At 44.6% G+C, this 18,268-nt stretch overlaps 1 protein-coding gene across 2 annotated transcripts; it reads left to right on the top strand.

Annotated features, from left to right (window-relative positions):
- The first annotated feature begins 5,347 nt into the window (after positions 1-5,347).
- Positions 5,348-17,067, top strand: LOC117383410 (pleckstrin homology domain-containing family O member 1-like). Of its 2 annotated transcripts, XM_033980588.2 has the most exons (7): positions 5,348-5,753; positions 7,556-7,681; positions 10,210-10,350; positions 10,744-10,848; positions 13,072-13,170; positions 14,424-14,528; positions 15,257-17,067. In XM_033980588.2, exons 1-7 carry the CDS (start codon positions 5,727-5,729, stop codon positions 15,695-15,697), a joined length of 1,044 nt encoding a protein of 347 aa, XP_033836479.1. In that variant the 5' UTR covers positions 5,348-5,726; the 3' UTR covers positions 15,698-17,067. The 2 variants fall into 2 exon arrangements, with proteins under 2 accessions (XP_033836479.1, XP_055083992.1); XM_055228017.1 differs by lacking the exon at positions 10,744-10,848 and having other exon boundaries at positions 15,257-15,911.
- The last annotated feature ends 1,201 nt before the right edge of the window (positions 17,068-18,268 follow it).

Raw genomic sequence — 18,268 nt, 5'->3', positions numbered from 1 at the left:
ACTCTTCAAAATGCATTGGTAACATTGTATTTGTACCTGTGTAACTAATACTTTGCAGCACTGTAGGTGTTTTACATGTATCTCTATGGTAGAATGTTCATATTTTTTGGTTTTACTTATTACACTGAAAAATCTGCTTGTTTCCATGGAAATGTTATTCCTTTGTTTCCTATAATATTCCACAGTGTGGCATTAAACGTATCTATCTCCGTGGAGAATGTTCTAAAGTACCATTTAACTTTCCATTTTCATGGAAATATGCAGGTGAAGTGCCACCTCCAGAAAGTTAAAGGTAAAAAAAAAATTCAAATCTGTCAACTGGACAAAATGTAGTAGGAGTGAAGATGTTTCACTGCTCATCATCACTCAAAAATCATTCTTCAGTTCTGGTCACATTACTGCTGGACACTATATATATATATATATATATATATATATATATATATATATATATATATATATTCAGACTTATATCTGTCTGAAGGGAGGAGCTAACTACACTGAAATTAACACACCTATTGTTTACAGTTTTTGTTTGTTAGCTAGGTCTAATGAGCTACACTATGTGTAAACTGTGCCTGAGTCGTAATTAGTATAATCATTTAGGCCCCTAATGGGTGCTCTCACACTTATTATCATTCTGGCTAGCCCTACTTTTGTTTTAAATATAGGTCTGAGGATGGAGTTATACATAGGAGACAGATGATGACTAAAGCCCCCATTTCTGTTCAAAGAAGAATTGTTTTTCCAAACAAAAATAGCTTCTTTACCTCTTTCTCAAACCATTTCTTTTCTTTGGCTAAGAACTGTGCCTAACTATCTTCAAAGGAGTGGTTAGTGGCTTTGAGATGGAGATTTACAGCAGACTGGGGTCTTGAGAAGTGCTCTCGCCGCTGTAGGTACATATTCTTATGGAGCGGCTGTTTAGTTTCTCCTGTGTACCACTCACTGCACTCTGCACTACACTGAATGGATTATTTTGTTTATGGCTTGCGTAGCCTCTTCCCGGTGGGACATGCCCAAAACACCTCCCTAGGGAGGCGTCCAGGAGGCATCCTGAACAGATGCCCGAGCCACCTCAGCTGACTCCTCTTGATGTGGAGGAGCAGTGGCTCAGAACCCGTGACAAAGAGTCCAACATGCACCAGGAACAGGTTTGACTTACTGCCGGCAATGCGAACACAGCTCCTGCTCCAGTCATACGGGGACCGGACAGCCCTTAGCAAAAGGCCCCGGACCCCATACTCCCGGAGCAGCCCTCAAAAGACACTATGAGGGACACGGTTGAATGCCTTCTCCAGATCCACAAAGCACATGTGGACTGGTTGGGCAAACTCCCATGAGCCCTCGAGGACCCGATGGAGAGTATAGAGCTGGTCCAGTGTTCCGCAACCAAGACAAAAACCGCACTGCTCCTCCTGAATCCGTGGTTCGACTATCGGTCGAATTCTCCTGTCCGGTACCCTGGAATAGACCTTACCGGGAAGGCTGAGGAGTCTGATTCCTCTGTAATTGGAACACATTCTCCAGTCCCCCTTCTTAAACAGAGGGACCACCACCCCGGTCTGTCAGTCCAGAGGTACTATCCCCGACCGCCATGCAATGTTGCAGAGACGTGTGAGCCAAGACAGCCCCACAACATCCAGAGACCTAAGGTACTTGAATGGATCTCGTCCACCACCGGAGCCTTGCCACCGAGGAGCTTGGCAATCACCACAGTGACTTCAGCCACGGTAATGGACGAGTCCACCCCAGGTCCCCAGTCTTTGCTTCCCCCTCAGAAGACATGACGCTGGAATTAAGGAGATCCTCAAAGTATTCCTTCCACCATCCGACAACATCCCCAGTTGAGGTCAGCAGCTCTCCGCTGTGCTGGTGAAGCCAGAATTTTTTTCAGGCCATTTGATAGTCCTCCTCCATGGCCACCCCAATCTCTTCTCAACCCTGAGTTTTGCCACCACAACAGCACGAGCTGCGGCACGCTTGGCACACTGGTATGCGTCTGCTGCCTCAGGAGTCCCACAAGCCAACAAGGCTCGGCAGGACTCCTTCAGCCTGACAGCATCTCTTACTTTCGGTGTCCACCACCAGGTTCAGGGGTTGCTGCTGCAACAAGCACCACAGACATTACGGCCACAGCTACAAGCGACCACGTTGACAATAGAGGCAGAGAAGACGGCCCACTCAGAATCCACGTCCCCAGCCTCCCTCGGGATCGGGGAGAAGCTCTCCCGGAGATGCGAGTTGAAAACCCCTCCTGACAGAGGGCTCCGCCAGACGTTCCGAGCAAACCCTCACAATATGCTTAGATCTGCCAGGTCTGTCCGGCTTCCTCCTCTGCCCGCGGATCTAACTCAACACCAGGTGGTGATCGGTTGACAGCTCTGCCACTCTCTTCACCTGAGTGTCTAAAACACACAGCCGGAGGTTAGATGACACGACAACAAGGTCGATCATCGGCCTCCAGCATAAGGTGTCCTGGTGCCACATACACTGATGGACACCCTTGTGCTCGAACATGGTGTTTGTTATGTACAAACTGTGACTAGCACAGAAGTCCAATAACAGAACACCACTCGGGTTCAGATCAGGGAGGCCGTTCTTCCCAATCACGCCCCTCCAAGTGTCACTGTCCTTACCCACATTGGTAATGAAGTCCCCCAGAAGAACAACAGAGTCCCCTGTTGGTGCACTGTCTAGTACCCCTCCCAGGAATTCCAAGAAGGCTGAGTACTCTGCACTGCTGTTTGGCCCATAGGCTGATGCAACAGTGAGAGACCTATCCCCAACCAGAAGGTGCAGGGACGCGACCCTCTCTTTCACCAGGGTGAACTCCAACACATGGTGGCTGAGCAGTGGGGCCATAAGCAAGCCCACATCAGCTCGCCGCCTCTCCCTGCAGGCAACACCAGAGAAATGGAGAGTCCAGCCCCTTTCAAGAAGTTGGGTTTCAGAGCCCAAGCTGTTCGTAGAGATGAGGCTGACTATATCTAGCCGGTACCGCTCAGCCTCCTACACCAGCTCAGGCTCCTTCCTCCCCAGCAAGGTGACATTCCTTGTCCCCAGAACCAGTCTCCATGTCCGGAGATCCGGCTGCCAAGGCCCCCGCCTTCGCCCAGATCTCCTTGCACCAGCCTTCCATGGATCCTCCCCCAGGTGGTGGGTCCAGGGAAGGACAACCTCATGTCGCGTGTTCAGGCTGAGCCCAGCCGAGCCCCGTGGGGAAAGGCCCCACAATGCCTGACTTCCTGTAGGGTTTAGGGTGGGGTCAAAATATATATATTTTTTTATTGTCTTTACATGTTCTATGCTTGAACCAAATTTAATTTGTCTACGATAAAAAAGGTCTCTCATTGCCGTAATGTATTTATATATTCTTTTTTGATCATCAAAATAATCAATTTTTCGCCAAACTTGAATTTTGGGTCCAATAAAATTGAGTTTTCGTTAACGCTCAGGGAGTCAAAAATGGGTTCAATCCGGCACGAATAATATTAATAATAATGGAAATTTTCATAACAGCTTCAGTCATGTGACTTTCTCACATCGTGGCCCATAACAAATTGATTGTCTTCTATGAATTTTTGGAAATGAAATTTGAAGAGGGTGCTAGAGAATCGTTTTAGGAGTTAGAGCCATGATTTGCATAGCACTGCATTCAAGTCACAAATGTGCATAAATGCTGTATTAGCTTTATCCACCCCCCCCCCAAAAAAAAATATAAATAAAAATAAAAATAAATAAATAATAAAAATTTTAATATTCCAAAAAATTGCGATTTAGGTGAAAATTCACCCTGACCACACCCAAAGTTATATTCAAAATGCAATTGATAATCTTTATTTGCACATGGGTTTGGCAAAATTTGAAGTCTTTGTGATGAAAACTATGCGAGGAAATGTCCTTAATGTGATGTGTGCACATTTGTCTTTTCTGGGTTTGATCCAATATGGCCGACTTCCTGTACATTTTAGGGTGGGGGCCATAATATCATTTTTGTCATGTCCTGACATGTTCTATTTTTTGATGTGAGTTTCAGATTTTTATGTTGACCTTTTTCCGAGTTGGGCTCCCATTGGCCCCGTGAAAATGAAAGTTTGCGGTGGCGCTACCAAGTTATCTTTCGTTATTTTTTCTCGGGGTCTTTGGTGACAATTAGAGCTCATCGAGTTCTAATTTTTGATACCACTCACTGCCATGTCGGGGCATGTTTACTACTTGATTTTTGCCATTTTCCGGGCTCTGGATGCTGTGTTTTAATGAGTCCCTTGCCAGGACGTTGTCCCAGGCCCGGGCCTAATAATGGAAATTTTTTTCCACCCATTATTTTTCTCCTAAACCATAACAGCTACAGTCATGTGACTTTCTCACATTGTGCCCCATCACAAGTGAGGACCCTGTGAATTTTTTCACAAGTCCACGACAAATCGATTGTCTTCTATGAATGTTTGAAAATGAAATTTGAAGAGAGCGCTAGAGAGCCATTTTGTGAAAGATTGCCTTCATTTGCATATCATTGTATTCAGCTCACAAATGTGCATAAACGCTGTATCATCTTTTTTCCAACAAAAAATGTGAGATTTTTTTTTTAATACTCCAAAAATTGTGACTTGGTTGAAAATTCACCATGACCACACCCAAAGTCATATTCAAAATGCAATTAATAATCTTTATTTGCAGATGAGTTTAGTGGGTTTTGGCAAAATTTGAAGTGTTTTTGATGAAAACTGTGCGAGATGTCCTAAATGCAAGGTTGTGCACTTTTGTGATTTCCGGGTTTTATCCAATATGGCCGACTTCCTGTATGTTTTAGGGCGGGGCCATAATATAATTTTTGTCATGTCCTGACATTTTCTATTTTTTGATGTGAGTTTCAGATTTTTACGTTGACTTTTTTCCGAGTCGGGCTCCCATTGGCCCCATGAAAATGGCAGTATAGAGTCGTCTTTCATTATTTTTTCACGGGGTCTTCGGTGACAATTAGAGCTCATCAAGTTCTAATTTTTGATACCACTCACTGCCATGTCGGGGCGTATTTGCTACTTGATTTTTGCCATTTTCTGGTCTCTGGACGCGTGTCCCTCATGATAATAATTTTCGACACATTTTCTTCACAAACTGCTTCTTGATTTGTTTAAAACTCTAATTTAACAGGTTTTATCCACCAGATGAAGTCAAAATGAGAGAATCATCAGAACATCATCATACGCACAAATGGGGCAGCTTAGAATGACTTTGGCTACAAAGCTGTAGTTATGTAACAGGGACACAGAGGGACTCGGCCTGCAGGGGGCATCACAGCTATGCCCCGGAGCAGCGGGAGTCCCGGAGGAGGGGGTAACCGGACACCGAGGCATCTGCAGCTCCAGACCGGACAGAGAGTAGCGAGGAGCGGCCACAGAGAGGAGCGAAGAGAGAGGACAGAACCGCGGACACAACCGAACACTGCCCTGGGAGACCGCACCAGAGCCAGGGAAGAAGTGGACTAAAGCCGGTTAAAAGTATCCGAACAACCCGAGACCTGCGGAACAAAGCCGAGAGCAGTAGCTCAGCACGGGTGGGGGGCGGCGGACTTTACCCGTGAAGAGTGTGTTAGCGGCGGGGAGCAGCACCGTGAGGCCGCAGAGGAGCGAGTGTGGGGCGGAGGAGCTGAGCCGGACCTCCCGCTCCGCTCCACGGGACCTCTGCACTTTGTTCCCCGCTGCAGGAGGTCCTGTCCCGGCGTCATGAAGAAGAACAGCTCCGGTAAACGGGTGAGTATCGACCTTCCCTCTCCCCCTTTCGTGACTTAACGACCCTCCGCGGTTCAGAGCGGAGGGGGGCGGTGCTGGGGAGCAGATGGAAAGTCTCCAGAGAAGACGCGTGTGAAACGCGTGAGAGACGCGGCGCGGAGGATTAAACGCGAGAGAAACTCGTAGAGACAAAGTGCGCGACTGACAGGCACGTGCACACTCATGAATTATGCGCGTGCTTTGTGACGCATGCGGAGCCGGGGTTCATGTGTCCTCGGGCGGGTCACGTGACATGCCTATTATCTCTTTGTTGTAAAGCAGATATGTCATACTCAGGCCCGGGGGCCAAATTTGGCCCTCGATATAATTATATTTGGCCTGCAAGATCATATCAAATATGTATTAGAGCTGCTGCACCGCTAATACTAAGAATCCCAGAATGCTTTGCTCCTACCACTTCTGTTGACACTCATTAGCATCTGCTACCTATAGCCTCACTCAAATTTAATCCACCCCTTCTGAAAAACATGCAGATTTTGTTGAATTTTTTCAATAAATATTTAGTTTGGCCCAGCTTTTAATTTTGGCCCTCTGTGAATTTGAGTTTGACACCCCTGTTGTAAAGCATCATCTTTGGGATCTAAGGGTTTGGGAGGAGCAGAGAAGGTGAAGAGCAGAGAGGTGGTGAGGAAGAGGAGAGGAGGAAGGGGAGGTGAAGAGGAGGAGAGGCTGATGAGGCTGTTGGTTCTGCTGCTGCGATGGAGGAAGGGAGTCTCCTCTAACCCAAGAACAGTTCCAAGGTCCAAACATCTGGCACACAGGGAGGGCAACTGACACACAGGAAGGGCACACGGGAAGGGCATCTGACACACAGGGAGGGCTTCTGACATACAGGAAGGGCACATAGGGAGGGCATCTGACACACAGGAAGGGCACACAGGGAGTGCATCAGACACACAGGGAGGGCATCTGACACACAGGGAAGGCATCTGACATGGAAGGGCACATAGGGACACACAGAAAGGGCATCTGACATGGAAGGACACATAGGGACACACAGAAAGGGCATCTGACACACAGGAAGGGCACACAGGGAGTGCATCTGACACACAGGGAGGGCATCTGTCACACAGGGAGTGCATCTGACACACAGGAAGGGCATCTGACACACAGGAAGGGCACACAGGGAGTGCATCTGACACACACGGAAGGCATCTGTCACACAGGGAGTGCATCTGACACACAGGAAGGGCACACAGGAAGTGCATCTGACACATAGGACAGGCACACAGGGAGGGCATCTGACACACAGGAAGGGCACACAGGGAGTGAATCTGACACACAGGGAGGTAGGGCTGTGTGTTGCATGGTACCTTACCTGATAGAAGGATATCTTTTAAAAATAAATGAGCTTGGCTGATGTAAAATAAGTAAATGCCTTTGGCTTATGTAGAATAAGTAAATGCCTTTTCACGTTCACACTGTCATATCACATATCAGAACACAAGTGTCATCGACTCACAACCGTCACCGTCATGTTCATACAGTCATATTATATCACATGAGGACACAAGCATCACCGTCTCAGCAGCATCACAGCAGTGAGCTGGTCCAGACCTCATGACTCTCATTTAGAATCAGTGTATATATTTTAAAAGTATCCCATACTGTACATCTCTGTATCAATACACTGCCACAAGGTCTGTCACAGGAAGTGCGTCTGACACACAGTGAGGGCATCTGAATTTTTGCTGTCCACAAGGAGGGCATCTGACTGTTTTCTGGTCCACAGGGAGGGCATCTGACTGTTTTCTGGTCCACAGGGAGGCCTGGACCCGGATAAAACTGGATGGATACGAAAGTTCTGTGGAAAAGGTCTCTTCAGAGAAGTCTGGAAAAACCGATTTGTGATTCTGAGACAAGACCAACTGTTCATCTGCCGCAAGGAGGTGAGGCCTTGTTTAAACCTGGTTTAGAGCTGGTTTAGACCTGGTTTGGTCCTGGTTTGGTCCTGGTTTAGACCTGGTTTAGACCTGGTTTAGTCCTGGTTTAGCCCTGGTACAGACCTAGTTTAGTCCTGTTTTAGTCCTGGTACAGACCTGGTTTAGAACCAGTTTAGTCCTGGTTTAGACTGGGTTTAGACCCAGTTTTGTCCTGGTTTAGACTGGGTTTAGTCCTGGTTTAGTCCTCGATTAGTCCTGGCTTATACTTTTTTTAGTCCTGGATTAGTGCTGGGTTAGTCCTGCTTTAGACCTGGTTTAGACCTGGTTTAGTCTTGGTTTAGACCTGGTTTAGACCAGGTTTAGTCTTGGTTTAGACCTGGTGTAAACCTGGTTTAGTCTTGGTTTGTTGGAGGTTTTATGAGGATTGTATTTGTGAAATTAGACCTCAGTGAAACATGAGCTCAAACCAAGAACAAGAGAAAGTCTCACACTTTAAATAAACCCGGACTAAACTAGGACTAAACCAGGACTAAACCCAGACTAAAACCACACTAAACCAGGTCTGAACCAAGATTAAACTATGACTGAACCAGGACTAAACCAGGACTGAACCAGGACTAAACCTAGCCTGAACCAGGTCTAAACCAGGACTAAACCAGGACTGAACCAGTTTTAAACCAGGAGTAAGCCAGAATTAAACCAGGACTGAACCAGGACTAAACCTAGCCTGAACCAGGTCTAAACCAGGACTAAACCAGGACTAAACCAGGACTGAACCAGTTTTAAACCAGGAGTAAGACAGAACTAAACCAGGACTGAACCAGGACTAAACCTAGCCTAAACCAGGTCTAAACCAGGACTAAACCAGGACTGAACCAGTTTTAAACCAAGAGTAAGCCAGAACTAAACCAGGACTGAACCAGTTCTAAACCAGGAGTAAACCAGGATTTGTATTTGACGTGACCCCCTGCTGTAATCCAGGGTAATCTGAGGTAATCCCTAATACCGAGGTCATTTGATCTGAGGGATTAGAACCACAGACCACAACCCTGCTCAGAGGCACGATGGTTGTCACCACCTGATAAGGCACCTTTGAAACTGAACTTGTTTAAACACGTACGTTTCATCTTAAATGTTCATGAGTTTTTTTCTTAGAAATAGAAACAAAAATTAAAGCCGCAAGTGGCATCGAACGGCCCTTGTGGGCCGTGCTTCATCCTCAGCCGACCTGGCACTCCCTAAGGATGTCACTAACGTGCCGCTTGTCTCTGTTTTTTTGCACCTTTGGACTGTACTTGTCACAAAACAAAGTCAATAGACAATGGAAGCGCTGATGCACAAAATGCAATAACATGGGTTTTTGAGACATCATGGCAACACTGTACAAAATACAAACTTGGCCCCTTGGATTTTTTTTACCGGACGACCTGAAGAGTCACTGTGCCAAATTTCACGTTCTTCATTGAAGCTAATTGTTATAAGACTTTGAAATTTACGAAAAGTTGGAAAGTTGGATGTCACACGTAGCTCCAAACAATGTTCATTGAGGCTAGCAGTTATAGTAGCTAATCTTCCATATCTGGAATGTTATTTCAAGTGTCATAGCAACCAGAGAGCCAGTCAGGAGCAAGGCTGTTGAAGACAAAGCCCTTTCCCAACCGCAGTGCTAGTTTAGTAGGGGCAGAGTGCTTAGCAACACTGTCATCAACCTGTTGGTAACACTAGCGAGAGCGACCTTGGGGAAAGAAGGTACCTGACTGGTCTCTTGTTAATGTTCATGTCTTGATTTAGGGACAACATTGTGAAATAAAAACCCTAGGATTATTTAGAGCAGGTTAATACGGACATTTTAAGACTAAAATGACGAGTCTGACAGCAGCAGTTACAGAGAGAGCGGACACGCTTTTTCAATAGAAAGTGAATTGGAGCCAAATTGCTCACTTCCAGTTTGGATATGTACAGGCCATGTTTCTAACATTTGTTAATAGTTTAAATACAGAATTTTCGCAAACTCTGAGCAAGTATTTATCAGTAAAACAGTTTATATTCAGAGAGTGAATTTGATATGAATTAATTTCCTTTTCTTTTTTTTTAAGTACTATTACTATAGCAACTTTACTATCTTGGCATTTTCACTTGAAAAAACATTGCCAAATCAGGCAGTGACAGCACAGGTTCTGCAGCCACAGCCGTCCCTGGGGCAAACACAGAGCTCAAAGTACTCTCTGATCTGGTTAGGATCCTGCTCAGAACTGTGTGAGGTCTAAGGGACAAACAAGGACCAGAACAGCAACAAATCCTGCTTTGCATTTGAATGTGAGCCACACCTCGATAAATCCTGGGTTAATCCTGTTTCAGTCCTGGTTCAGGCCTGTTTTAGTCCTGGTTTAGTGGTGATTGAGTCCTGGTTTAGTCCTGGTTTAATGGGGGTGAGTCCTGTTTTAGTCCTGGTTCAGTCCTGTTTTAGTCCTGGTTCAGTCCTGTTTTAGTCCTGGTTCAGTCCTGGTCTAACCCTGGTCTCTGGTGTCTTTCAGGTGAAGGAGCCTGGTCGGGCTGATGAGGTCTTGGATCTTCTGGACTTCGATCATTGTGAAGAAATCCGAAAGAACAGGAGCCGAAGCAAAAAGAACCACAGCAAATTCAGACTGCTGCGCTCCTCTGCACCTGGCAACACGGTAAGGAAGAGGAGGAGAAGAAAGAGGGGGAGGAGGAAGAGGAGAGGATGCAGAGGAGGCGGAGAGGAGGAGGAGCAGAGGAGAGGAGAAGGAAGACCAAAGGAGGAGAGGAGAAAAGGAGGAGAATAGAAGGAGGAGAAGGTGGAGGAAGACAAGGATGAGAGAAGAGGTAGAACAAAAGAGGAGGAGCAAAGGAGGAGGGAGGATGGAGGGTGAGAGGAGCACAGGAGAGGATCAGAGGAGAAGGGCAGATGGTCAGAGGAGCAGAGGAGAGGGGCAGAGGAGAAGGGCAGAAGAGCAGAGGAGCAGAGGAAAAGGAGAGAGGGGCAAAGGAGAGGGTTAGAAGAGCAGAGGAGAGGATGGAGATGATGCAGAGGACCTTGTGCTTTTCAGGTGGCGACTCTGGTGTTTCTGGCTGTGAGTCCAGAGGAGAAAGATTCCTGGATCCAGGTCCTGAATGTGGCCCTTACCAGAGCTAAAAACCGGGTCCTGGATGAGGTACAGACCCGGACTAAGACCTGGACTGGGACTAAGACCTGAACTGGGACTAAGACCTGAACTGGGACTAAGAACTGAACTGGGACTATGACTGGGACTAAGACCTGAACTGGAACTAAAACCTGGACTGGGAATATGACTGTGATTTGTGGTCTGGGACTTTCTGTAGAAGTGAAAAATGGTGATATAGTGAATATGGTTAACAACATTATTCTGGTGAATTTATAATGTTACTTCCTGGTTGGACACGGGCAGCAGATGTGATGTATGTAGAGGTCATTCCATAACTGTTACCTAGCAACCATAATGTAAACAAGGTCCAACACCTGCCCAAATTACACTTTTACTGGCAAAAAATCACACACTGTTGCTTTAACTGGTGTAAAACTGATACATATTTAGCACAGGGACTATCCCACCAAACCAAGTCACAATTAGAAAAACATGAAAGCCATATGCATTTTCAGACCTGGTTCCATACCCTGGTTCTTCGCTGGGTTCACTCTTTGGTTGCTACCTCCAGGGGGAGCGATCGATCCGTTTGTACTGTTCAGTATTGATCAGTTGTATATGGATCAGTGGAAAGAACAGTCTCTCTCTCTGGCCCCTGTGAATTTTACATAACTAAACCCATCCATTTCTTTTTCCATTTTCATTTAAAGAAACAGAGAAACATACACATGCACACAAATGATCTCTGGACCTTTATGATGACTTTAATAAACAGCTCAGTCTGATTTGACAAATCAGAAGGACCATGATCTGGCCAAAATCACAGAATTTTGCTGTTTACAGTGGTCCCTCGTTTATTGCGAGGGTTACGTTCTAACAATAAGCGAAATTCACAAAGTAGTCAGCTTTATTTTTTTACAATTATTATAAAGCTTTCTTGTTTAATAGTGACTCACGCTTATTTCACAGTTTCTCTGATGTAAATTTGGCTGAACGCATTCTGTACTGTACAGGAGGCACAGCACGGAGGAGATTGATTGACAGTCCCTTAGCCAATCAGGACGCAGAACACAATGCTCATTCAGATGCTGTAAAAAAGCATTCAGGTAGTAGACTCGGGGTGGACATAAAAATTTAGCCGAAGCACTTTTTTTTACAAAATACATTCCAAGTAATTATATTTATTTTTACTGACACACACACAGACACAGATATACTGGGTCACATTAGAGAAGCCTAGACCAACATTGTCTATTAATCTTTGTATATATTGGACAGTATTTGACAGTCAGTGGGTTATTTGTTTGTTCCTCCTACAGCTGAGCCTTCATTACTAATATTATCTATGGAATTACCATTATGCATGTGAACCTTATGATTGACATCACAGTTCTACATATGTGAAATGCACTTACTACACAAAATCTACATTCATGAAGAGATACTGCTGGGCATGTTCCAGCAACAGTGTACTTGTCAGACAGGGGCACTGGTCAGACAGGGACACTAGTCAGACAGGTGCGCTAGTCAGACAGGTGCGCTGGTCAGACATGGACACTGGTCAGACAGGTTCACTGTCAGACAGGAGCACTGATCACAGCCCTGGATTAGAGCAGCGCTCACACTCACCTTTCAGATGCAAATGAAACTACATATTTCCTGAAGAAACGTAGAGTAGGTCCAGAACAGCCACATGTTCCTCTACACACGCTGTGCCTCCTTCATAAACACACATATCATAGACCAGACTGTGGCTCCTACCACACTGTGGCTGCCCCAGCCGCTGTCACTCCACTCTTCCATTTCACACAGACCAGCTCTTAAACTAGCTCACTGTTTGATTAAATGACTTTTGTACTTCTAATTAGCATCTAACTAATAATCATTACAAAAGCAAAGTTGGTGCTGCTGTTGTCGTCTCCTGGTGCACATGTGCACTCATGTCTGATTCCTCTGTGGGTTTATCATGGGGTTCATTCAGTGCCGTTTGAGCCGGCTGTGGTCCTCAGTACCAAGCCTCTAAAACAACCAGCTGACCTCTCTGCAATAACACAAGTTAATGACTCACCGAAAACCGCAGTTGGTGGAGTCGGCTCAGTGACCAGTAAGGTGGGCTAAATGACACCATGACTAGAGCCATGCTTCCAGTCGGCAGACAAACACCATGCGCCACTGCATTTTAATGTTACAACTCAAATCTGGCAATAATTAGTTTGTGGTATATATTCAGTGTATGTATTTATTGTACCCTGTTGTATGTTGTTGTTGTAGGTGACTGTGGAGGATGCACAGCTTGCTCATCTGACCAGAGACCGGGTGAGGATCCCTCACACGCGCCGTTTGCCCACACGAGGACACCTGCTGGCTGTGGTATGCAACTTCTGTTATTTAATGTAGTGTACTGTCAATACCAATAATACTACTACCGTAAATTTCGGACTATAAGCTGCTACTTTTTTCCCATGCTTTGAACCCTGCGGTCTATACAACGGTGCAGCTAATTTATAGAGTTAGCCGCACCTGCGCACCTGCGGCCACTGGGGGGCACTCTCTAACAGTAAATGCCAAAGGGAGGCAGACGGAGAAAGAATTTGCTCTACAGAATACATTAGTTTTGATTTTGAACTGTCATTTTGCACATCATGCACATCCCCTCATCATGGAAAACACACGAAGAAATGCAAATGATGCAGCTTTTAAGATAAAGACAATGGATCTGTCTGTAAGTTTGACAATCAAAGAGGAAATTAGAACTACTGCATGTAAGCTTGACCATCAAAGAAGGAAATAGAGCCACTGCCCGTACGCTTGGCATCAATGAATCGATGGTGCGATGCTGGAAGCAGTGGGAAGACAAAAGCTTTCAGAGGAAATAAAAGCAGATAACCCGTGTTGGTGCTGTTTTATTTTCTAAACATGCAGGTATGTTCATCCTCTGTTGATGGCGTGTTGGTGCCGTACTGTCGATTTTCAGGCACAGTTTGAAAAAAAGCTTCTTAAATTAAAACTCAAAAAACCTCCTTGTACCGTCTTTCTGTGTAAATATCTCATATTACAACATAAAAACCTGCGGCTTAAATTAAAGAGCGGCTTATACATGTACAAAATGTATTTTCTTTTCAAATTTAGCTGTTCCGAGCTATATTACTATAACTACTACTGGTACTACCTCTACTACTACTACTACTGTTACTGCTACTACCACTACTGCATTACTGCTACTGCTACTAGTAGTACTGTTACTGCTACTACTACTATTTCTATTGCTACTACTACTGGGCTACTCCGACTACCACTGCTACTACTACTACTACTACTATAGTTAACAAAGTAGTATTTGTACTAGTAGTAGTATTTGTAGTAGCAGTATTTGATGTGTGTAGAAGCAGGACTGAATCAGGACTGAACCAGAGCTGAACCAGGACTAAATCAGGACTGAACCAGGACTAAATTCATAAATGTTGAAACCTCACCATTTCTATTAGTGACTAAATCATATAGCTCCATGTAAGAGTCATTTGAGCTGAGCCATCTCTATTAAATATGAATGGACTATAGAATGTGGTGACGTCATCTGAAACTCAATATTAACCCTTTGACCTTTGACTTTCTCCTGTCTTCAGGCCTCGGCATCCTCAGACGGAGCCCTTACTCTGGATCTGATCCACGAAGAAGACCCTGGTCATAGATCCCAGACTGACAGAAAACCACACACCCTCCCCAGACAGGTCTGGACAAGGGCTCAGACACGCTTTAGTCCTGGTTTAGTCCTGATTAAGTCCTGGTTTAGTCTGGGTTTAGTCTTGGTTTAATCCTGGTTTTAGGACTTGTTTAGTCCTACTTTAGTCCTACTTTAGTTCTGGTTTAGTCCTGTTTTTAGTACTTGTTAGTCCTAATTTAGTCCTGGTTTTAGTCCTGGTTTAATCCTGGTTTAGTCCTTGTTTAGTCCTGGTTTTAGTACTTGTTTAGTCCTGGGTTTCGTCTTGGTTTAGTTTTGGTTTAATACTTGTTAATCCCTGGTTTTAGTACTTGTTTAGTCCTGGTTTAGTCCTGGTTTAGTCCTGATTTTAGTCCTGGTTTAGTCCTGGTTTTAGTCCTGGTTTAATCCTGGTTTAGTCCTTGTTTAGTCCTGGTTTTAGTACTTGTTTAGTCCTGGGTTTAGTCCTGGTTTAGTTTTGGTTTAATCCTGGTTTAGTCCTAAACAGGTTTTAGTACATGTTTAGTCCTTCTTTAGTCTTGGTTTAGTCCTGGTTTAGTCCTGAGTTTAGTCCTGGTTTAGTTCTGGTTTAATCTTGGTTTAGTTTTAGCGCTAACGCTAATCCGAGCGCTAAACCAAGCTCTAACTTGTTTAGTCCTGATTTAAATCCTGGTTTAGTTCTGGATTAATCCTGGTTTAATCCTATTTTAGTCCCGGTTTAGTCCTTTTCTGAAGCAGTATGTTGTGTGTTTCCATCAGGTGGCGCAGGGGGGTAAGTCCGTGTCGTCGGAGAAGAGTTTGTCTTTGGACCAAATCCCCCGAGACCCGAGTCCAGGTCCCAAGTCCAAATACGAGTCCAAATTTGGGTCTATCTCACGGCTCCAAGACCTAATCCAGGAAAAGATCCACAGGACGGAGCAGCTGCTGACGGAACTCAGGCCAGACCTAGGGCGAAACCAGGACCAGGGACTAAACCAGGACCAAAGTCTAATCCAGGACCAGGGACTAACACAGAACCAGGAACCAAACCAGGACTTGCCGCAGGACCAAGAGGAAGCCCGAAGGCTGTTGACTGAAGCCAGGGACCAGTGGAACCAGGCCCATGAAGTCCTGAGTCAAGTCCAAGAGCTGAAGGACTTATACCAGCGCATGGACCCCAGCGCTAATGGTAACGCTAAACCAAGCTCTGACCCAAGCTAGCACCAACAACAGCGCCAGGACCATAAACTGTCTATATAAATGGACATAGTTAATGCGGACGTGAGCATGAGTGTGCTCTGGCTCCATCGATTCTGCTCCAATTCACGTTCTATTGAAAAAACATGGCCCTCTCTTTGTAACTGCTGCTGTCAGACTCGACATTTTGACCTTAAAATGTTCGTTTTAACCCGCTCTACATGATCCTGGAGTTTTTATTTCACTTTATCCCTAAATCAAGATATGAACATTAACAATAGACGAATTGGGTGCATTCTTTTTCCTGCTAACTTTAGTAGCAGGTTTGATTGACAGCGTTGCTAAGCCTCCGCCCCCACCAAACCAGTGGTGGGGGGGAATAGGTGTTACCTTTAACAGCCTTGATCCTGATTGGCTCAGTGGTTGCTATGATAATCAAGAATGGATTTCCAAATATGGAACTGGGCTCCTGGTTAGTCACTATAATTCCTTGCCTCGATGAGCTTAATTTGGAGCCAAACGCTGTGGGTGACATCACATTCCCTCAGTTCACTTATTGATACAATCTGTGGCCAGGACTCATGTTTGTAGATCATTTTCACAAACAGTTTATTTATGTTTTTATGATCGGCTGAAGGTTGTTCAAAGGCTCCACTTTCTGACAAAATCTGAAAATTTGTTAGCACAAACCTGAAAAACGTAACACTCAATCAAAATGTGTTTCTCAAAGCCTTGGTACCTCGCCTTGGTCTGTTCTGGCATGACATCCAGGTCATGTTCCAGTCCTCATGTCTTCCACACGCACATGTCCTTCATTTGGTTTGCATTTTAGCATTTCACCAGGGATACTAGAGATGGACTTATGGGTTTTTTCCATGGCTGATACTGATTATACTACAAACCCACAACCCTGTTTTAGCACAAGCCTTTAAGAGAGCTGTGTCACATGTTGTGCTGTTATTTCTTTGTACTCAAGTATTCAAATAAAGCTTTACACTAATTCTTTAGGCAGCAGGTTGCAAAAACAAAATATTATGAAACGAAATATATGTTCTGGAGATTTAAGGCCGATAGCTGATAAGTTAAAAAGTGCACTATATCGGTCTAGATACATAAGTGTATCCAGAGCCATAATGGTCTGGGTGTTTCCCAATTGCCATGGTCTCTGAACCGGAGAGGTCATCAGAGCTCTGCCAAGTGCTGTGCTGATTCCCTCAAAGCCCTCATGTCGTCCACGCCTCCATTTGGCTTATTTACCCAGGATGCACCTGTGTAGGTGGCGATTCACAAATCTTTTATGAAACATGATGTCTGAATACATCTGAATATGGGAGTAACAAAAGGCCCTGTCCACAGCTGCTTGTTTACCCCAGATGCCCTCTCAGACACAGCCCTGTACATCCTCTGGGTTTGGGACATGTTTGACTGTTCAAATATGAGTCATAAAAAACTATTCTTAAACTTTGTGAATAATTGTTGAACTTTTGCACATTTGAAAGACAATTAAAAAAACTGTGAGAATGAAACATTCAAATAACAATCTGTCCCTCACTGATTACACCAATCAGACTTCAGTCCTGGTTTAGCTCATGTTTTGTTCTGGTTTAGTTCTGGTTTATTCCTGGTCTAGTCCTGGTAAAGCCTGTTTTGTTTACAGCATTCATCTTCTTGTTTCTCATTTGCTTCTGTCGGACATGAGGCAAATCACCAAACTCAGGCGACACTGAGGAGTTGGGATTCTGTCTCATGCTTTCCTCACAAATCTACAAATTTGTATTTTCTCTTCATTTACTTCATCAGTGGTGATGTCCATTTTCCCACTGTATATCCCCAGCCACACTACAACATCTGGGAGGGCATCTGGCACACCAACAACATAAGCACATTGAACTAGACATTTGACCTGTCCCCATCTCAGTCTAACACTACAGGGATACAGGAGGATGAAAGGGCATTTGACACAGAGGCAAAGGTAGTGGAAACATAACATTGCTTCTAAACCTTTTCATGCACCGCCATCATGTGGACAAACAAGGCATCGCATTTTCAGAATTTCCTGATCAATGTTATGTTGTTTCCTGGTCACAAACAGATTCGGAGCTGTGTTTTGTTTCATTCACACGTTTAATACACAAACTCCATAGATTTCTCACAAACAAAAACACTTCCACCTTGTGATGTCATGTGCTAGTAGTGGGCTCCACTGTGTTTTTAAAACTCAGTACACCTTCACTAGAATCATTTGGTTGATTTCAGCCCTGGAATTGCCAATCTCTACTAACATAGCTGTTAACTTGAAAACTATGACTATATGACATGGCAAGGTGGAACAGAGCATTTTGAGCAGTGGAGATGTACAGACTAATTATAAACAAATGTGTGAATGAAACAAAACACAACTTCAGGTACGTTTTTGCAAAGATAATATGGCTTAAGCTAACAAGAGTTATTTTTGTGTAATATAGGACCTTTAAGTAAGAAATATTCTGCAACATTATTGGAGTAAATGTGACACTGCAGTGAACCAAAGCTGAAGTTTATTTTAAAACACACAAATTCAAACCTGAACATTCCCCAGAAAAACTTTAACTTAAA

The sequence above is a fragment of the Periophthalmus magnuspinnatus genome, chromosome 16 (assembly GCF_009829125.3).
Source record: "Periophthalmus magnuspinnatus isolate fPerMag1 chromosome 16, fPerMag1.2.pri, whole genome shotgun sequence".
In the NCBI taxonomy this organism is placed as follows: domain Eukaryota; kingdom Metazoa; phylum Chordata; class Actinopteri; order Gobiiformes; family Gobiidae; genus Periophthalmus; species Periophthalmus magnuspinnatus.
Note: the sequence above shows the minus strand (reverse complement) of the source record. Positions and strands in the feature narration are given on the sequence as shown.